At 42.3% G+C, this 19,106-nt stretch overlaps 1 protein-coding gene across 2 annotated transcripts in view; it reads left to right on the top strand.

Annotated features, from left to right (window-relative positions):
• The first annotated feature begins 1,851 nt into the window (after positions 1–1,851).
• LOC134392123 (aldehyde oxidase-like) overlaps positions 1,852–19,106 on the top strand; it is an 80,777-nt gene continuing 63,522 nt past the window's right edge. For both annotated transcript variants that reach the window (XR_010025029.1, XM_063116171.1), the window contains exons 1-9: positions 1,852–1,972; positions 4,070–4,127; positions 6,649–6,745; positions 9,140–9,248; positions 12,231–12,357; positions 12,663–12,724; positions 14,846–14,935; positions 15,539–15,628; positions 18,244–18,324. Coding sequence is in view for 1 of the 2 variants with exons in the window: in XM_063116171.1 (XP_062972241.1) it covers positions 1,892–1,972; positions 4,070–4,127; positions 6,649–6,745; positions 9,140–9,248; positions 12,231–12,357; positions 12,663–12,724; positions 14,846–14,935; positions 15,539–15,628; positions 18,244–18,324 (795 nt within the window). In the remaining variant the exon portion in view is untranslated. The remainder of the gene's footprint in view (positions 1,973–4,069; positions 4,128–6,648; positions 6,746–9,139; positions 9,249–12,230; positions 12,358–12,662; positions 12,725–14,845; positions 14,936–15,538; positions 15,629–18,243; positions 18,325–19,106) is intronic.

Below are 19,106 nucleotides of genomic sequence, written 5' to 3'. Positions count from 1 at the left end.
CTCTCTTGGGCCAGGAAAATGGGCAAATGCTGCAAAGGAGAGTGGATGGGCATACATTGTCAGAAAGATTTAAGCAAAACTTCTCTAATGTTTTAACTGTGCTGAAGGTTTAAATTTAAAACATTTGTTTAATTTTACATTTTGTAAAATGTACTTTGCCTTTATAGTACTGAATCCTATTTTATAGTTCAACCCATAATGGATTTGCTGAATAATTTAGCTTGACCTAAAAATGCCAGCAGATAGAAAGCTAGAGAGAAGAAGAAAAATTAGAGCAGTTATCCCATTTCTGAAATTAGTCTTGATGCCAGCTCTGAGGATTGCCCTATCCTTGATAAAGTACCAGGCTTTTTAGGTGGCTAGCTCAGGTCCTAACTTGGATAAATTTTGTTTTTAATGCCAGGTCATTAAAATATTCTTGGAGCTTGGAAGTAATAAACAAGAGGGTCTTGAAGTAAGCATTTTAATACATTTCTGTCACTATCATTGGGGGCTGGGAGTTCTGATTTCAGTGGGGCTGTGAATACTTTCTGGGTTTAGACAGAACCAGCCAGAATGCTAAAGGAGCTATTCAAGGTCTAACACTGCCCCCCCCCCCCGAGTGGGTTCAGGACTTTGGATAGCTTCTTTAGCATTCTGGCTGGTTCTGACTGTAATCTAGACTTCAACTTGAACATGGGAGGAAAGCACGTTGCTCTTATTCTCTGCGCTTAGATGAAATTGGCTCTGCTCCTTCAGTATTATACGGCATAGATGGCTGTCCCTAAAACCCAGAAAAACATAATTTGGGGGCGGGCAGGGCAGAAGTAATACCTCCCACCTCCTCCCTGCGTTATGCCCACCATCCTGAGAAGAAGCAAAAATTCCAAGTTATCCAGGGCAGGATCTGAAGAGAGAATCTGCACATTTGTGGGGGGAGCTCTTATCCTTTACTTGCTGATGCACAGCAGTGCATCTCCAGTTTATAAAAATAGAGATCTGCTGCATTCCTTGACAGTTTGCTCTAATGAGGTGAAATGGGTGGTGCTCTCCCTATGAGAGCACCCCCACCCCAATTTTGCTCCAGTAGAGCAAATGGTCAGGAACGCAGCAGATCTCTACTTTTATAAACTGGGGATGGACAGGATAAGAGCTCCCTCCACAAATGCGCAGTTTCCGATATAAATTGGGGAGAATTGATGCAGAATCAGAGAAGTTAATTAACACAACTCTGCCCAGCTTCTGGCAACCAATTGGGGTTGCCATCCACCAGCTCAACCCCGAAGCACGGTAGGGCTGTAGTGACCTCACTTTGAAGAAAAAAGTCGGGGTAAATTCCCAACTTTTTTACAGCACAGCTTTGACCCAGCACCACTGCGCAGCCACTGCAGAGCTTAGAAGAGGTATAGATAGCCCCCTAGAATAGATTCACAACCCCACCTAAACTAGAGCTCCCAGCCTCCACTGCTCACTCCGGAGTAAACAGATACATGTCTAGGGAGAAACGCCTTTAAGGGCACGCGAGCTATTTCTGCGAATCTGCCTCTTAGCTCAATCACGTTTTAGAAATCAAACATTCTGGGCCAGGTTAAATAAGCAAGTGTGCATGCCGAAAACCGTGAATGCCTCCGCAGTGACAAAGTCTGTGCTGCTCATGAAAAAATAAAAAAAAATAAACGCGCTGCTCCAGGGCCAGGTGTGTGGTGATTCGTTTTTGTTTTTTCCTCCCCGAGAGCAAAGCGTCCCACCGTTCCTCCTCCTCCGGCAGAAGGAGGAGGCTAGAGATTGAAGCGTCAAAGCCACGCCTCACATTTCTGGCGCTTGTTGTGTCCTTTTTCATGCTCAGTCCCTCCTCTTCCTTAGGACCCGCTGGTGCCCTCTGGCCGAGGTTCGTATCTGTTTGGTTCCTGCAATGCCGTTTCCAACAGCCGAAGCAGGAGAACGAGCAGGAAGGGGTTCAGATGAGCTGGTTTTCTATGTGAATGGCAAAAAGGTAAGTGGAGATCGAGTAGCTCCCCTGCACTCAAGAAGAAAGATTTAGAAATACCTCCTGCTCTCCCATGTTTGGCAAGTGGAAAACGCCTCCCCTTCTCAGTGGAGATCCCAACGAGGCTCTTGTATTCCAAACATGCTAGAGTAACAAGTCAGGCAAAACTTCCAAATTCCATACTGGTGTAAACTTAAAAGGTCACAAAAATGGAGTGGAGGCTGTTGGCTGTATGTCAGTGGGGCTGTGAATCTGCCCTGAGTTTCAGTCAGAACCAATCAAAGCGCTAAAGGAGTTACCGAAGTTGCTGAATCTATGCACCTTGGATAACTCTTTTAGAGTTCTGATTTGTAGGATTCCTTTGCTTGCTTCTATTTCATATGTTATTGGCATGGATGACACAAGTCAGATGCATTTTACCACCATAAGGCATTTTGTTTCCTGCAGTGAAGGACAAGATGGCATGCCCTCCCCTTTTCACCTACAGAACGCTACTACCCTGGTAGTTGGATCTTACTTCCAGAAAGACCCGATTTAATAATGTGACTCCCCCCCTGGAAGAGCATGACATTGTGAATGGATTAATGGAATTCATTTACCAAAAAATCTAAACATTGCATGAATATACAGCCTCATGCTACATAATTAAAAACTAATCCTTATTTCATTATGAATAACCTTTGGACTATAATGTATCTTAATAGAAAACTATCTTTAGATAGATTTTCCCTCAAAAAGCATTTTATTAAAAAAAATCCAATTTAAATTTAAAAAATCTGTTTTTTTTTTTTAAATAAAAATTATTTATTTTTATCCCCCCTGCTTCCAACACTGACAATGGGATATTGTCCTCCACTGTACTTGAGGCATCAGCCCAATTAAGGGGTCCTAGGAGAGGCCTTGTAGCATACACAGATTTGTCCTTCAAGAGAGGGGAAAGCTCAAAGGGCTCAGGAGGAACAGCTGGAGACCTGCCACCACTGCTACCTAGCATTTGCTACCTGAGGTTGGCTGCCTTGCTCTGCCTAACGGTAGGGCCAGCTGTGACCTCCTGCACACCTGCGATAACTTGGCTTCACCTGAGATGCCCACAAGCTACCTGACAGGACTATCCACACTATTAGCACCCAGGACCACTTCAATCCTTCCATAATGATGACGTGTGTGAGGGTTTGGGCCTGCTGCTGCTGCTGCTGCTGCTGTCTCGCCTTTACTCTTCAGGCCCCACAGCTCCACAGCCCAGCAACCTAGCCCTCAGTTTCCCATTCCACTGCCACCATTAACGGTTTTCTCCTCAGTCACTCCTCCACAGACCACACCACTTGTTTGAAAGTAATTAGAATGTATTAACATAAGTGCATGTACATAAGCTTATTGGTTTCCTTAGTTGAAATGTGTATGATTACAAGGTTCTAAGCATATTGGTTTCTGTTCTTTCTTACAATAGCATACTACTGTCTATATACTCAACTATCTTTATTCTCATATAATCATCCACTTCTCTCATAGATCATACACTTTACTGTCATATGATATACACTTCTCCCACAGAATCCTACACTTCTGTCTGATATCATACCCCTTACTTAACTATCTTCCTAGCAGCTCAGACTCTCTATATAAAGAGCTACATTTCTCCAGCTCCTCCCACTCTCACACAGCCAATCCAAGCACTCCCCCACCACCATCCAATCAGCACTCAGGCCTTCAACCCCCCCTTACGAACACCAACCTGTGAATACAAATTGTAAGTACATTGAGTTACTTACTTCCTGGAACTTTATGCCTAATATAAACCATAACTTGACAAATATCTACATTTAATGCACAATAGGCAGCTGAACATCACACCAGCCCCGTACTTTGGAAACAAAGCTATGGATATACACCACAGGGGCCTCACATGGAACTGATCAAATATACAGTATAGTCAACATGACCAAATACCTGTCTTGGCCATTTATGGAAGATTTATAGGTTATGTTCCGGGCGGGGTGGGGGGGGAGAAAAGAAGGGTCTTTATTTTCACATAGAGTAATTATCAATATGCACCTGAAAGGATGCACTTGGTCCTTACAGTTTGTGTTTCACTTCCCAATGCAGATCGTGGAGAAGAATGCTGATCCGGAGCAGACGCTGCTGTCTTTCCTGAGGAAGAGGCGTATCCTTTTCCTGCTTGTGACAGCCCAGAATCTAGTCCACCTTTGACTCTGTCTGTCCTTTTTCTCTCTTTCTCTTGCACACACACACGCCCAACTACACATGGCATAAGAACCTAAGAAGTGCCCTGATGCTGGATCAGACCAAGGGTCCATCTAGTCCAGCACTCTGTTCACACAGTGGCCATGAGTCTCTTAATGTCTCTGTCTAAAAACCGAAGGGAGGGGAGGCTGCATGTTTGATTACAGTAGCAGAGCTGAAAGAGGGGTTGCTTAATCCATTGCACATTGACTGTTTTTGAGATTGAATTCTCTTTCCCACCCGATGAGCTTTCCCTTCTATGCAGGGGGGGGGGGGGGGAATAAACAAGTTCAAGTCCTATCAGTGTTGCAGAATGTCTACATTTTATGTTATTTTTATTCATAATCTTTTTATATTCCCTTTCCACAAATGCCACTATGGCAGTGCACAAAAATACAAATAAAAACAATAAGACACAAAGACATAATTCGAAATAAAACCATATTAAGACAACAAAACATTTAAACCATTAAAAGAACATTAAAATGGCTACATTTTAAAGACAAGTTGTTACTGACCTCAGCAGAACACTGTCAGCTTCTGGTGCCTGTAGGATGGACATTTTTTTAAAAAAAAAAAATTTGATATTTTATTTTTGTGTAGCAAAAGCCATGACAAAAAAACAGGACACATAGAAACAAAAGTAAAATACACATCAGTTTAAAATAATGTTAAAACCCAACTGTAATGGCTTACTCATCAATACAGATCAGCTTATTGCAAATTTCTCTCCTTAAAATTGCTGCTCTGAAGGCAAACTGGGCCACTTTTTCAGAAACCTGGTGCAATCTGTCCCCCAGTAAGAAGCTAATCAAATTATAACAGCCTTATAATTTGTCTTATGAACACAAATCAGCAATGGAGGATTACACTATAGAAAGTCTTACTATGTTCAATGGGGCTATGTTCAGGGTGTGTAAGATTGCATCCTTAGGCCATAGCTAGACCTAAGGTTTATCCCTGGATCATCCAGGGGTCAAACCTGTTCATCTAGGTGACACACAGGGGATCCGGTGCTCACGCAAGGGCGAACCCTGGATGATCCCAGGATAAACCTTAGGTCTAGCTGTGGCCTTAGTTTAGAAAGCATACACTTTCACTTGTCACTAAGCTACTGGTATCCCATGAAGATCAGTGGGTGATCTTGGGCCAGGCATTGTCCCTTAGCCTAATCTATCTCACAGGGTTGTTGTGAGGATATAATGGGGGATGGAGAGCTGATCTTGGAGGAAGGTTAGGATAGAAATGCAGTTAGTCTAACAACCCTGGAGATCGTGTGTCCAGAGCTGAATCTGTGAAGGCACCCTCAACCTTCTAATCTTGAAATAACTCACCAACATGAATGTATGTAATCTGGGCTTTTAAAAATCAGAACTGATGCTTCAGGGTAATCCAAATACTGCACCGAGGGCGGTTGGGGGGGACGGGACTTGTGACTCTCCAGATGCTTTGGCCTGTAACTAGCCACCATAAATGAGAGACAATGTCATTTGTAGGCTAAAACATCTGGAGGGCCACAAGTTGCCCCTGCCTGTTTTACACCTAGAATAGCTAAATTCTGCAGTTATGCAAATTAAGTAGATTTGTTTATAATGGCTTATATTCTTTTTTTCTGCAAGGAGCAATGGAGACCACCAAAATACCCCCAGCCCAGCCACAGTCTGACTAAGCCCCATCTCAGCTTTGGATCTTTAGCCAGATATTGACTGCATACTTTCCAGCAGCCTCTCTTCAGATCCAAAAGGACCCTCAAGAAATAATATGCTTGTACCTTTTGATATTTCTTGTAATAGGCTGTGTGGATGGGGTGAGACAAACTTGTCACAGGAGCAATGGTGTTTTGGGTTGAAATGAGTGTGGAATGAGAACACACACCCAGGGCATGGCCAGACGAGGGGGGTGGAGGGGGATGATCTTGTGATATGATGATCACGAGATCGTCCCCTTCGTCTACACGCAGCATGCAGCGTCCCTGGAGGAAGAGGACATCATGCCTGCCAATTTTTTTTTTAAGGAACAGGAGCTGGAGCGCACAAGCTCTACAGCACAAAGGAAGATGTGTTGTTGCTGTTTTTAAAAAAGCCCCGACCCCGCTCCCTCCCACCCCTGATGGGCATGGAGCGCTTGCAGAGCTCCGTGCCCTGTGCCCAGTTCCCGGCTCCTCGCGTTTACTCGCGAGGAGCCGGGACTATACCAGGATGGCTGCCCACACATCCCGCAGTCTCGGGATCATCCCGGGACCACGGAGAAAAGCAAGAAAAATGTGTAGGGCCATATCCCGGGGAAATACAGGGATCATCCCTCCCTGCTCCCAGGATCCCCTGTGCATCATGTGGACACACAGGGACGATCCCCGGAACATCGCCCCATCTAGCCATGCCCCAGTGTGTAAGTGTGCTTCAGTATGAAACCTTTTTTGTCCTTAACTGCAGCACTTTCAGTCCGACTCACAGGTACCAAGTATGGCTGTGGTGGAGGTGGCTGTGGCGCATGCACTGTGATGATATCGAGATATGATCCTATTACTAAGAAGATTGTGTATCCTTTTAAGGAGGCTGGTCTACTACATATTGCAATTAAGTTTCTTGAATAAGGGATACTGTTGGTGAAATAACCGTTCTAGCTGTCCCATGATGTCTCTCTGTATTAAAGGCAGGTCTCAAGAATCCATCCCCTTCTTGCACGACCAAGAAACAAAAGCCAGGATAGGGCTATACAGATGAAGTTGTGTGACTATACAGATAGAAGCAGGCTTAATGTTCAATGGCTGGGTTGCCTGAGTCAGAGAGCAGATTTAATTACCCCCTCCAGTAGTGTCCCAGAATATACCTCTTTAGTTTATCCTATATAAGTAAATGATTTCTATGAGGGAAAGTAAAACATTGATCTTGGGTTCACAGTTGCAGTGAGAGGACAACCTGGCACTAGGTGGTCCTGTCCCGGCTGACCGGAATCCCACCGAGAAGTGTGATGTGCCTCTGTGCACAGAAGTGCACCCCCAGGCTCCTTGCAGTATACATGTCCTTCCCTGCACACACACATGGAGAATGGGCCTGTTCAGAAGACACCTTAAACCATGGCTTTAACCATGGTGAGTAAGGCCTTTTGATTTATTCACCATGTTTAAAGCCGTGGTTTAAGGTGTCTTCTGAACACAGCCCAGCTTTCTGGCTTAACCACTGTGGTTAAAGCCATGGTTTAAGGTGGATCTGAATGGGCCAGAGAGTCTGTCATAAAGGTGGACATTTTGGTAGCCTTAGAATAAAAAGTAATTTGTAAAATGTGCTATATGTAGGTGACAGATGAAGCGACATGTAATCATATTACAGACTAACAGGTAGAAGGGACTGTTTTCAGAGTTACGTTCCTGATTGCCACTGCAAATATCCTATGATTCTCAGTGCTGCAGCTACGGCTGGACCTCGGTCCAAACCCTCACAGCCCCCCCCCCCCATGACTATCCAGAGTGGTAGGACATGGGGCAGTGGCAAAGAGACCTGGTGTCAATGCCTGGGTCAGCATGAGCAGGCTGAGGTCTTCTGCAGCTGGACTGTGCTTACTACAGCTTCCTTTCTCATTTTACAAACAATGTTAGGGGGCAGCTGACCGGGCATCTACATGAGTACAGGTGCTCATTGTATTATTTTTAATTTTAAAATATATTATCATTTTCTACAACAAAATTTGCTTATTCCTAACTAAATGTACTTATCATCAGGGCAGCAGAAGAAAGTCTATTTTATCATGGTGGTGTTGCAATTTAAGCAAGTTAAAATGCACATGTTCTGAATATTCCTTTTATATAACAGGATTAGCAAACAACTTTGTTTCTTTGCTTGCTTGTTCTAACATATCAGGAATGTAGAAGCAGTTGTAAAGCATGGAATGGCGGAGGGGAAAAGAGGAATGAAGTAATAGACGTGGCCATCTAGAGCTCCCCTCTTCTGCAAGGTGAGAAATTGCCTAGATGCACAACTGATGCGTCTTCCATTCCTTTCCTTTTTTTAAATAAATTATCACTGAATGGAAATTATGGAAGTTAAATCTTTTCCAAAGATCAAGGCATTTGAGGAAATATTTCACATTTTAAAAAGCAACCCACTGAGATATAGAGCTTTATCACACCAACGTTATACTGTGCAATCACTGCGAACTGCATGCAAAAGACTCAGAAGTTTTCCACCTTATAATCTGCTTTGATTGTGAAGTACTCCCATGCATCCTGCCTTAATGGTGCAATAAAGCCAAACGATTCACCATATTTAGCCCCAACTTCCAAGCTGTATCTTCCGAGCCGCTGCCGGGCGCAGGAGGAGGATTTTAAACAAATGCTTACATCTGCGTAAGCTTTAAAGATAAAGACACCAAAATTGGCACAATAGATATTAGGGAGAGCTTTAAGTATACCAAATTTGAATTGAATTTTTAATGATTTTTTTACGTTTCCCCCCTTCAACTCACTTCTTGGTATGCAAAGGATCGCTGTTGCCAGGTAGCAAAACAGCAACAGTGGCGAAAGCTTAGTGCTACGGGGATAATCCAAGGGAAGCAGGTACATGGGATGAAGCTCATAGTTCTACCTTCAGCTATAGAACATTTTGCTGATTTCCCCTGAAATTCCCATGTGTGTTTTTCTGGGGTGGGGGGGGAAACAGGATTTTTTTTTAACATGGCTTCAAAATTTCCAGAAATTTTACATTTCTAGTTGGGTGATCTTCCAGAGCAGATTTTGGAGCACATGAGGGGGGGTTGCAAGTGAGGAGAGGCAAAGGAAAGTCCCATTGCCTGAGCTGAAGGCCGATCATGTGATGTTGGATTTAATCCATTAGCTTTAATATTTACAGTGATGTTGCACACTTAACGATGACAAATAATAGTGATAAAATATATATTTATAATAGCTGATAAATATATTCTCCTTTACAACCCAAGTCATTACTCAGCCAATGCATGCTTGATTCCCATATGTTCATTGTATGGCGTTGCAGTCATTACTGTGGAAGGAATTGGAAATACAAAAACCAGGATTCATCCAGTTCAGGTAAGATGTGTGCTATTATGTGCTAAGGCGGGGTTGCTTTTTTCCCCATGTACATTTCAATGATAATTTATGGTGTGAATATTTATTTTGGGATACAATACAATCCTTGCAGAGGGCTGAGTGCAGTGCAGTTGATGTCTGCATCCAGACCTTCAGATGGGTGCGCATGTGCCCATCCCATTCGAGTGGTCTTATAGCAGTACTTGCCTAGTACTATAGCAGGCCATGGCACATTCCCCACTAAACCAGAAAAGCATCCAGTTTTTGTAGGTTATTCCTGCTCAGATTGTACAGAAGCTCCAGCCATTCACTCATAAGAGCAAAAATAAAGCTCTGAAGGCAAAATGCCCAACAGTCCTATGGGGTCTTGTCAAGGAAAAAGTCCACATTTTGCCAGTGCTAACACAAAATGTGGAGGAACAGCCGGTGGGTTATTTTGCTGCTGTTGCTTTTTCAATTACTTTGAGACTTGTGTCTATGGAACTCCCCGGCCCAAGGCTGTCTCAGGTACAAAAACCTTTAACCATGACTAATAGATGATCAGCTGAAAAGGAGCCATGGAACTCTATTCTTATATATAATAACAGCAGTGATGTTACTATATGCACAAAAATGGAAAGGCTCTATATTGCCAACTACGGATGAATGGCTATTGAAGATGGTGGAGTTGGCAGAAATGGCAAAACTTACATCGATAATTAGAGAAAAGACAACATCTAGGTTTTTAACTGAATGGAAACCTTTAGTAGACTTTTTGCAGGGACTGGTAAAAATGATTTGTTTATCTGTGGATTAAGTGATTTAGAAGAAAATTGTAAGATAAAACAAAGGGGAATTCTGATTTCTGTAACTATGGTGGAAGAGAAGATATGGTCACTTTTTGTTGTTGTTGTGAAAATCGGAAGTTCATCTTAACTTGTATTTTTTTCTCTCTTTTATGTGTTGTAGTTGTTTTTGTAATTCTTCTTTCTTTCTTGTGTACTGTATGTTTCTTAACTGGTTTTGTGTGGAAATAAAAAAATTGAAAGCTGAAAAAAACTTTAACCATAAAACCCCTGCCACCAAAATAAACTCTTTGTATCTTATATACCACAGTAGCCTGATAACTAAACCAGAGGCTTGGAATTGGCACCACCACTATCGACAATATATTAAGAGTTTTTAGAATGGGAATGTCTAGATGCATTTAAATTAAATATCCTTCATTACCATATCTAATAAGAGAATCTTCTCTGCTAATAAGCTCTCAATAGCTTCCCCACCAAATCAAATTCCCCTAGACTCCACCCCCACCCAATACCTCACAACTAGAACAGATGCTTTACAGCATTCTTCCTCAGCATTCTTCCTATTTCTGATTATACTGTTTCAGGGATTACTTGCTGAAGTTCCCTCTGATCAGACTGAAGCTTGCTGGTATTAAGCTCTGCTGCCTGCCTGAAGTATCCCTAGAAACCCACAATCCTGTTCTCCACATCCCATAGCTCCCGATTATAGATCTCCCTCCAGAAGAATCCTCTCAGACTGGCCTTTCTCTTTTCGCAGCTCTTAGCTCCCTTGATGGACAGGAGGCCCTGGTAAGGTGGTCCTCATTTACAGCAGACTGTTCTCTTTTTGAACAGCTGCCAGAGAACTGTTTGAAGGGCTCCTGCGTTTGAAGGGCTGTCCCACCCAGGTCCAGTTTAAAGAAAAAGAACCATAAGACGGTAGCGCAGGGGCCTTGAAGTTGCCTACTTCTCTCCCATCTTATGGAGTCGGACAGGACAAGCCTTTAAACAAAGGACAGATGGACAGCAGACTGAGCAGATACTCAGGTCACATGGTCACAGTCTTCCCCACGAGTGAGATGAATCTATTTAAATTACAGTAATTATCCGCAGATTTGCTCATTCAAATTTTATGCAAAACTCTCTTATCTTTTGCCCTTTTTTTGGTGATGCATTTCCTCTTTTTTTGGCAATTCATAAACTGCCACCTTAGGGCCTTGCAAAGTTCCACCAGAACTTCAGTCAATTTCATGCCACCATCAACTTCAGACCAGTCCATGCAACCAGTTTACTTCATGCATCTGATAAAGTGGACTGCAGACAGTCCACCGAAGTTTGTTAGTCTAAATTTGTTATTCTTTAAAGTGCCACAAGACTCTTTGTTTTTGCTGTCACAGACTAGCATGGGTAGGCCTCTGGAAAGAATATAAGTAAATAAATAAGTCAAGTCCAGGGTATGAGACAGACAGACCTACTGTAGTTTTCACTGCATTACATATGTAGCCCTCCTGTACTTTGGCATGGTTTTACCTCTAATCCAGTCTATACTACCTGAGGCACTTATACTGTTTATTGGACTCATGGTTTATACTAATCAGCTGGTGGCAATATGTCACAGTAATGCATGGGTGGGGGGATTATTGTGCAGTTTTGTGAACAGTAAACCAAGTTACGGCAACCTCTTCCGACATGAACCTACCCATACACTGCGCTCTACATCTAAGATCCTCCTCTGAGTGCCTACACCAAGGGAAGCTCGGAGAATGGCAACAAGGGAGAGGGCCTTTTCAGTGGTGGCCCCCCAATTATGGAATGATCTCCCCAACGAGGCTCGCCTGGCGCCAACATTGTTATCTTTTTGGCGCCAGGTTAAGAATTTTCTCTTCTCCCAGGCAGTTAACAACATATGCTGAGTTATTTAACTGACCCTAGAACAGTTGTTTTAAATGATGTTGCTGTTTGTATGCTTTTAATTTTTTGTATATTTGTTTTTAATGTTCCCTGTTTTTAACTTCTGTAAACTGCCCAGAGAGCTTCGGCTATGGGGAGGTGTATAAATGTAATAAATAAATAAATAAATAACCTATATCTCCAGTTCAATCTCATCTTCTGCTTCATCCACCATAAAGGAGGTTTTGGGGTTTTTGTTTTTGTTTTTGTTTTATTCTGGATAAGGGAATTTAGTTATCCTGCAACAAGTGTTTCATTGTCCCAGGAACGGATTGCTAAAAGTCATGGCTCTCAGTGTGGCTTCTGCACCCCTGGAATGGTGATGTCCATCTATGCTTTACTGCGCAACCAGGTTGAACCCACATCACAGCAAATGACTGAAGCTCTAGCTGGTAAATATATTCATGATCATTTTTTATTCCTGAATCTATTTGTTCTACGATGCTTTTAACTGCAATTTCTTTACTTGTTATTTATTTCAAATTAAAATTGCAGTATGTTTCATTGTTGTTGTTTTTGTATTTTGTAACTGGTCCTGGATTTATTTTTTTGAACAGAAATGTAAAAACATGTAGAATAAATAAATAAAATTAAAGGTTAACATTTTGAAAAGCTAAACCCATTGAGAAGGCTAATGTAAGGTCTGGGTCATCGTCTCTTAAAAGGAATAACCAAATCTATTTTATTTCTTAATTAGGTAATTTATGTCGCTGCACTGGTTACAGGCCTATTATTGATGGTTGTAAAACCTTCTGTAAGGTAGGTATATGTGTGTGCGAAAGAGAGAGAGAGAGATTGGGTTCGATTGACACAATAACTCACGATGGGTTATTTAATCCATCGTGGGTTACCGTGCCATGTGGGGTATTTTTCTTATCCACAATGGCTTTTCTGGCTAAAATAACCCACTCTGATAACCCATGGTCTGCAGAGTGGGTTATTTAACCCACTGTGGGTCATCATAACGTCGGTCGAACACTATGAGTTAATTTGCTCGCCTACGGAGTTGTGCAGCAAGAGTGGTTCAGATCACTCTATTCTTCGCAAGCATACTCTGTCTAATGGAAACAGCTATTTCAGCAGTGTCTATGGGGGGAAATGTGCAAATGTCTATGGGGAAATGTGCAATTACGCTGTAGCACTTCAACGGTATTAAGAGCAGTTAAAGGGATCTATGCCAGAAATGGCTATGGGGGCAAAATATGGGCAGTTGAGAGTTCTGAGGTTGTGTCGGGTGCCTCTCTACAAGAGGTATCTGTGTGTGAAATTTTGTCCCATTCCTGCAAACCTCCAAGGGTTTATTTGCGGAATCCTCTTTTTGGTGCACCTGAGATTTCCCCCCTTTATGTGTAATCGTGCAAGGTTTTGATGGTGCATCGGGTGCCCCCTGACTAGGGGAGGCTGTGTATGGCCGTTTCCACACTTGCCTTTTCCCCCAGGATCATCCCAGGATCATCCCTGTGCATCCAAATGACACACAGAGGATCCTGGGAGCAGGCAGGGATGATCCCTCCATTTTCCTGGGATAATCCTTAGGTGTAGAAAGGGCCTATGATACTTGGTCCTGATCCTTCAAACTTCCAAGGATTTATTTGTGCCATCTCCTTTTTGGTGCTCCTGGGGGTGGGGGGGTCACTCCTTTTGGGTAATTGCACAGGCTCTTGATGTTGCTTCAGGTTCCTCCTAATGAGGGGAGACTGTGTATGGTTTGGTCCCAATCCTGCATCCTTCCAGCGCTTTAGAGCCACCACCCTTTGTTGGGGTGGTGCTGGAAGTGCTGAATTATTATTATTATTATTTTTTATTTATATAGCACCATCAATGTACATGGTGCTGTACAGAGTAAAACAATAAATAGCAAGACCCTGCCGCGTAGGCTTACATTCTAATAAAATCATAATAAAACAATAAGGAGGGGAAGAGAATGCACCAAACAGGCAGTATAAAAGTCAGAACAAAATCAAGTTTTAAAAGCTTTAGGAAAAATAAAAGTTTTTAGCTGAGCTTTAAAAGCTGCGATTGAACTTGTAGTTCTCAAATGTTCTGGAAGAGTGTTCCAGGCGTAAGGGGCAGCCGAAGAAAATGGACGAAGCCGAGCAAGGGAAGTAGAGACCCTTGGGCAGGTGAGAAACATGGCATCAGAGGAGCGAAGAGCACGAGCGGGGCAATAGTGTGAGACGAGAGAGGAAAGATAGGAAGGAGCTAGACAGTGAAAAGCTTTGTAGGTCAACAGGAGAAGTTTATATTGGATTCTGGAGTGAATTGGAAGCCAATGAAGAGATTTCAGAAGTGGAGTAACATGGTCAGAGCGGCGAGCCAAGAAGATGATCTTAGCAGCAGAGTGGTGAACAGAAACCAATGGACTGATGTGAGAAGAAGGAAGGCCAGTGAGAAGAAGGTTGCAGTAGTCCAACCAAGAAATAACCAATGCATGAACAAGAGTCTTGGCAGAAGAGACAGACAGGATGAATTAATCCTTTAGTTTTATGGTCTTAGTCAAGACCTATTGATTTCATTGGGTCTACTCAAACTGCAGTTCTGACTCAAACTGCAATTCTGTCCACACTGTCCGTAGTCTCATTCAACTCAGTGGGGCCTACTTCTGAGTAGACATATCTAGGATTGCACTGTCAGTCTGGATCTGACCCAGTGTGCCTTTTACTGTAGCCTAGAGATGCATCTAGCTAGTCTGATGTTGAATGTGAAATTTGTATTTGCGCAGTATAACACACACATCCCTGAATGTAGGTTTGGAATGAGTTCCATTATTAGCTAAAATAAATTCTCAATCCAAGGCTTTCTCAGATCAAGTCTTTCCCTGTTTGGCTAATGTCCACATTGCTGTAAAGATAGTTAAACAGAATTTATTTATTTTTAAAGGAATCATTTTGTTGCCAAAATAAAGAGAATGGGGATTGTTGCCTGGATCAGGAAAACCACTTACCTTTGCTGCCGAGTGAGGAAAAAGAGGTAAGTTACAGATTAAGTCATTCCGTCTTTCTTTTTCGTTTTATTTATGTATTTATTTATTTATTACATTTCTTTTCTTTTCTTTTTTTATTTTTATTACATTTCTATACTGCCCAATAGCCGGACCAATCCTGAATACTTCCAGCACTTTAGAGCCACCACCCTTTGTTGTGATGGTGCTGGAAGTGCTGAATTAATCCTTTAGTTTTATGGTCTTAGTCAAGACCTATTGATTTCATTGGGTCTACTCAAACTGCAGTCCTGACTCAAACTGCAATTCTGTCCACACTGTCCATAGTCTCATTCAACTCAGTGGGGCCTACTTCTGAGTAGACATATCTAGGATTGCACTGTCAGTCTGGATCTGACCCAGTGTGCCTTTTACTGTAGCCTAGAGATGCATCTAGCTAGTCTGATGTTGAATGTGAAATTTGTATTTGCGCAGTATAACACACACATCCCTGAATGTAGGTTTGGAATGAGTTCCATTATTAGCTAAAATAAATTCTCAATCCAAGGCTTTCTCAGATCAAGTCTTTCCCTGTTTGGTTAATGTCCACATTGCTGTAAAGATAGTTAAACAGGATTTATTTATTTTTAAAGGAATCACTTTGTTGCCAAAATAAAGAGAATGGGGGTTGTTGCCTGGATCAGGAAAACCACTTACCTTTGCTGCCCAATGAGGAAAAAGAGGTAAGTTACAGATTAAGTCATTCCGTCTTTCTTTTTCGTTTGATTCCAGTATTTGCATAAGAGAAAGTGTGTTTTGCTTAGCCTTTGCAATTGTAATATCAGCCATTTCTCCAGTTTTTATAAAAGGCAAAATACTTAATATAAAATGAAATGTAATAATGTACAAAATCGAGAGACAGAGAAACATTAAAAAAAACACCAAATAATAACAGGGGGAAACCCAACCACTCTCTCCAAGCCTGGATAATCCACCAAGAGTTTTTTTCTTGATTAGTAGAAGTTATAAGTGCATAATAAGTCCCTGTCTCTGGCCTCATCTACACCAAGCAGGATATTGCACTCTGAAAGTGCTACATAAGAGGCAGGAGCCACACTACTGCTTTATGGCTGTGCTGAAGTGCATTGACAACTGCTGGGGCCCATTGACACATACAGTAGACCGCTTCCATACCGCTACATCCTGCTTGGTGTGGCTCCTGCCTTTTATATACCACTTTCATAGTGCAATATCCTGCTTGGTGTAGATGAGGCCTCTATCTTTCTTTACTTCTATTATACACCTAATAAGTTACTTTGTATAGTATACATGTACATTGATGGTGCTATATAAATAAATAATAATAATACTTATCTATTATATGACTATAGGAAGAACCCTGCAGGATCAGACTATATAATATCTTGTTTTCAACAGAAAAAAGGGAGAAAAGTCCCAGGATACTATAATATTATTTTATTATATAAAAGCGTTTCGGGCCCTTGTTTTTTTAGGCCTTCATCAAGGGACTGTAAAAGTACAAATAAAAAACAGGAATGAGACAACATATAACTTGTTGGGATGATTAACACCAACACTACCCCATAACCCTACAACAGCCCATGGATTCTGGGTGGTTTGTTAACCACCCTTAAAAGCCACCCTCACCTGGTTTGGATGACACAAGAAGTCACTTCCAGCGAGGGTAATTATGGTTAATGTATCATGCAAACCAGCCCAATGGTTTGAACACCTTTGGTTATTAATTCCGCACTATTGTTACTTGCTCTGACTTTTTTCTTGATTAGTGAAACAAACATTGAATGAATTGTCATGAAGCCCTAAAATCTTTGGCACCGATCGCCCCTTTCCTAGGCATCCTCTGCCTAGTGACTCAATGACCATTGGCCAATTGAATGGCAGCTGTCAATCAATCCAACTCTCACAAAACTGCATAAAACTTGGCTCCGTAAGTCTAGCATTCTCCCAGTTCACTAAATTTGTTCAAATTTTAGATCGGGGTGGGCAACTTTGGAAGGTCCGTGGGTCATTTTTGCCACTCTTTGATAGCCTGCAATGGGACTTTTTAATGTTTATATTTTATCGGGTTCTAGTAGTTTTAATATTAATTGTTTTTAACTGTTCCAGACCATTTTAAATGCTCGGATGTTTTATCATGTTGAGAACCACCCAGAGAGTTTTGACTATGGAGTGGCATAGAACTGTAGTAAATGAATGAATTAGAGGAGATCAGAGGCATATCTGGCATGGGAAGAGGAGCATTCTGCATATGGTGAAAGGCACTTCATTCTTCATCATTTTATGTCAGAGTTGGGAAACTTGGGGCCCTCAGATGTTTTGGTCTAAAAACATCTGGAGGGTCATAAGTTGTCCACCCCTGCTTTATATGTTACATGGTTGAGCTTTGGCACTGGAAATGTTCTGGGTGCAAGTCTAGGTGGTGTGTAGTTCATATGTGGGAGACAAGAGAGGTGTCGTGTCTAGCCCTGCTCCCCCTGGGTTGGAAGAAGGTGTTTCAGGTGATCAATCAGAATCAGAGGACTCAGTGCCAGGAACAGGCCAGCCTGTATCAGTGGGGGAGAAAGCTCTCACGGGCTCTTCACCAGCTGGTGGTGAACTCTCTCCAGAGCTTTTCTCCTCAAGGACAAACAATACACAGTCAGTGGGAAGCCAACATTCTTCTGAAGGAAAGAGCACAGGCAGGTTAACTGATCCTAGAGTATGCTGCAGACTAGAACAGGTGGAGCGAAAGGAAGGCGGGAGAAAGTCGGCCTAGCTCGCATCGTGTCAGAAGCCGCCTCAGAACTAGTCTCTCTGAAGTTAACATGTCTTGGGAAAAGGCTTTCCATTCTCCTTGAAAGGACAATTGTCTCGCTTAGTTTGCATAGTTTTGTCTAGGGGGAAAGTTCATGGAGATTAGACTCTCTTCAGGTGAGAAGAGATGTTTATTGCGTAAATAAAGCTTTGTGGATTACTTAACAGGTCTCATTATTGACTCCGAAGAAGGCAAAGAGGTTTTTGAGAAACAGGACAAGAGGGATCCAGGAGAGGGGAAAGGAAAAGAGGAAAAATAAATAGTTGAGCTAGCCACACTTTTAGAGCTTTTTCCTGCCACTATATTGTTGAAAGAACCGCCCCCCTCCTACTGGATGATAGCTGGTCACAGTAGCAGTTAGTCATAGTGACAAATGCCAATTTTCCAAGGCCAAACCTGAATTGCATTCAGCTTAAAATTTAGACTTAAAAACACCCACTCTTTTTTATTCTACTTTTTTTCATTTCAAATGAACTACTCTCGCTATCTGTGTGCTGATTTTTTTTCTTTTTAATTTTTAAGATCTGCACAAGACTGTTTTCTGCAGAAGAATTCCAGCCCTTGGATCCCACCCAAGAACTAATATTTCCACCAGAACTCATAGTAAGAAGAATCATCATACATATTGCATAGGCTTAAGGCTTAGGGGCAATTTCCACTATCATTTCCGTGTGTTGAGATGTGGCTACTGGATGAGTGGTGAACATTAAATCTGTGATGAGGTCATCATCTCACTTTTACTGTGTGTCTCCATTTCAACCTACCTTACTAAAACAAATCTCCTGAAGATAGGCTGAGTTGGTAAGATATAATTTTGACATGCACTGAAGCAAGTGGACACATGCTTTGCCAGCACTGGATTTCCTAACAAATAGCTTCCCTACTGTTCTGCATACCAAAAAGTTTATATTAATGAGTCCTAAGACTCTTTGGAAAAACAAATTTCATAGCTACAGAGATCTTTCATATTTCCTGTGGCGCTTTACCGATCTTTGGAATTATCTGCAAAATCTTAGGGCATGTCTACACTAGTCTTTATCTGGGGATTATCCTTGGATTATCCCTGTGCATCCACATCACGCATAGGGGATCCCGGGAGAAGGGACAAATGATCCCTCCATTTCCCCAGGATATCTGGAAACACTTTTAACCCGATTCTTCCCGCGGTCTTGGGATCATCCTGAGACCACAGGAGGTGTGTGGCCGCCCATCCCAGCTTTGTCCCACCTCCTCGCAAGTAAATGCAAGGAGATGGGAACTGGGAATGGGGCACGGAGCTCTTCAGGCGCTCCTAGCCCATCAGGGGTGGGGGTAGCGGGAGTGAGTGTTGTTGTTTTACTTACAGTTTGTTGGAGCGCAAGTGCACTCATCTCTGTTGAAAAAAA

This window comes from Elgaria multicarinata, chromosome 2 (genome assembly GCF_023053635.1).
Source record: "Elgaria multicarinata webbii isolate HBS135686 ecotype San Diego chromosome 2, rElgMul1.1.pri, whole genome shotgun sequence".
Lineage (NCBI taxonomy): Eukaryota > Metazoa > Chordata > Lepidosauria > Squamata > Anguidae > Elgaria > Elgaria multicarinata.
Note: the sequence above shows the minus strand (reverse complement) of the source record. Positions and strands in the feature narration are given on the sequence as shown.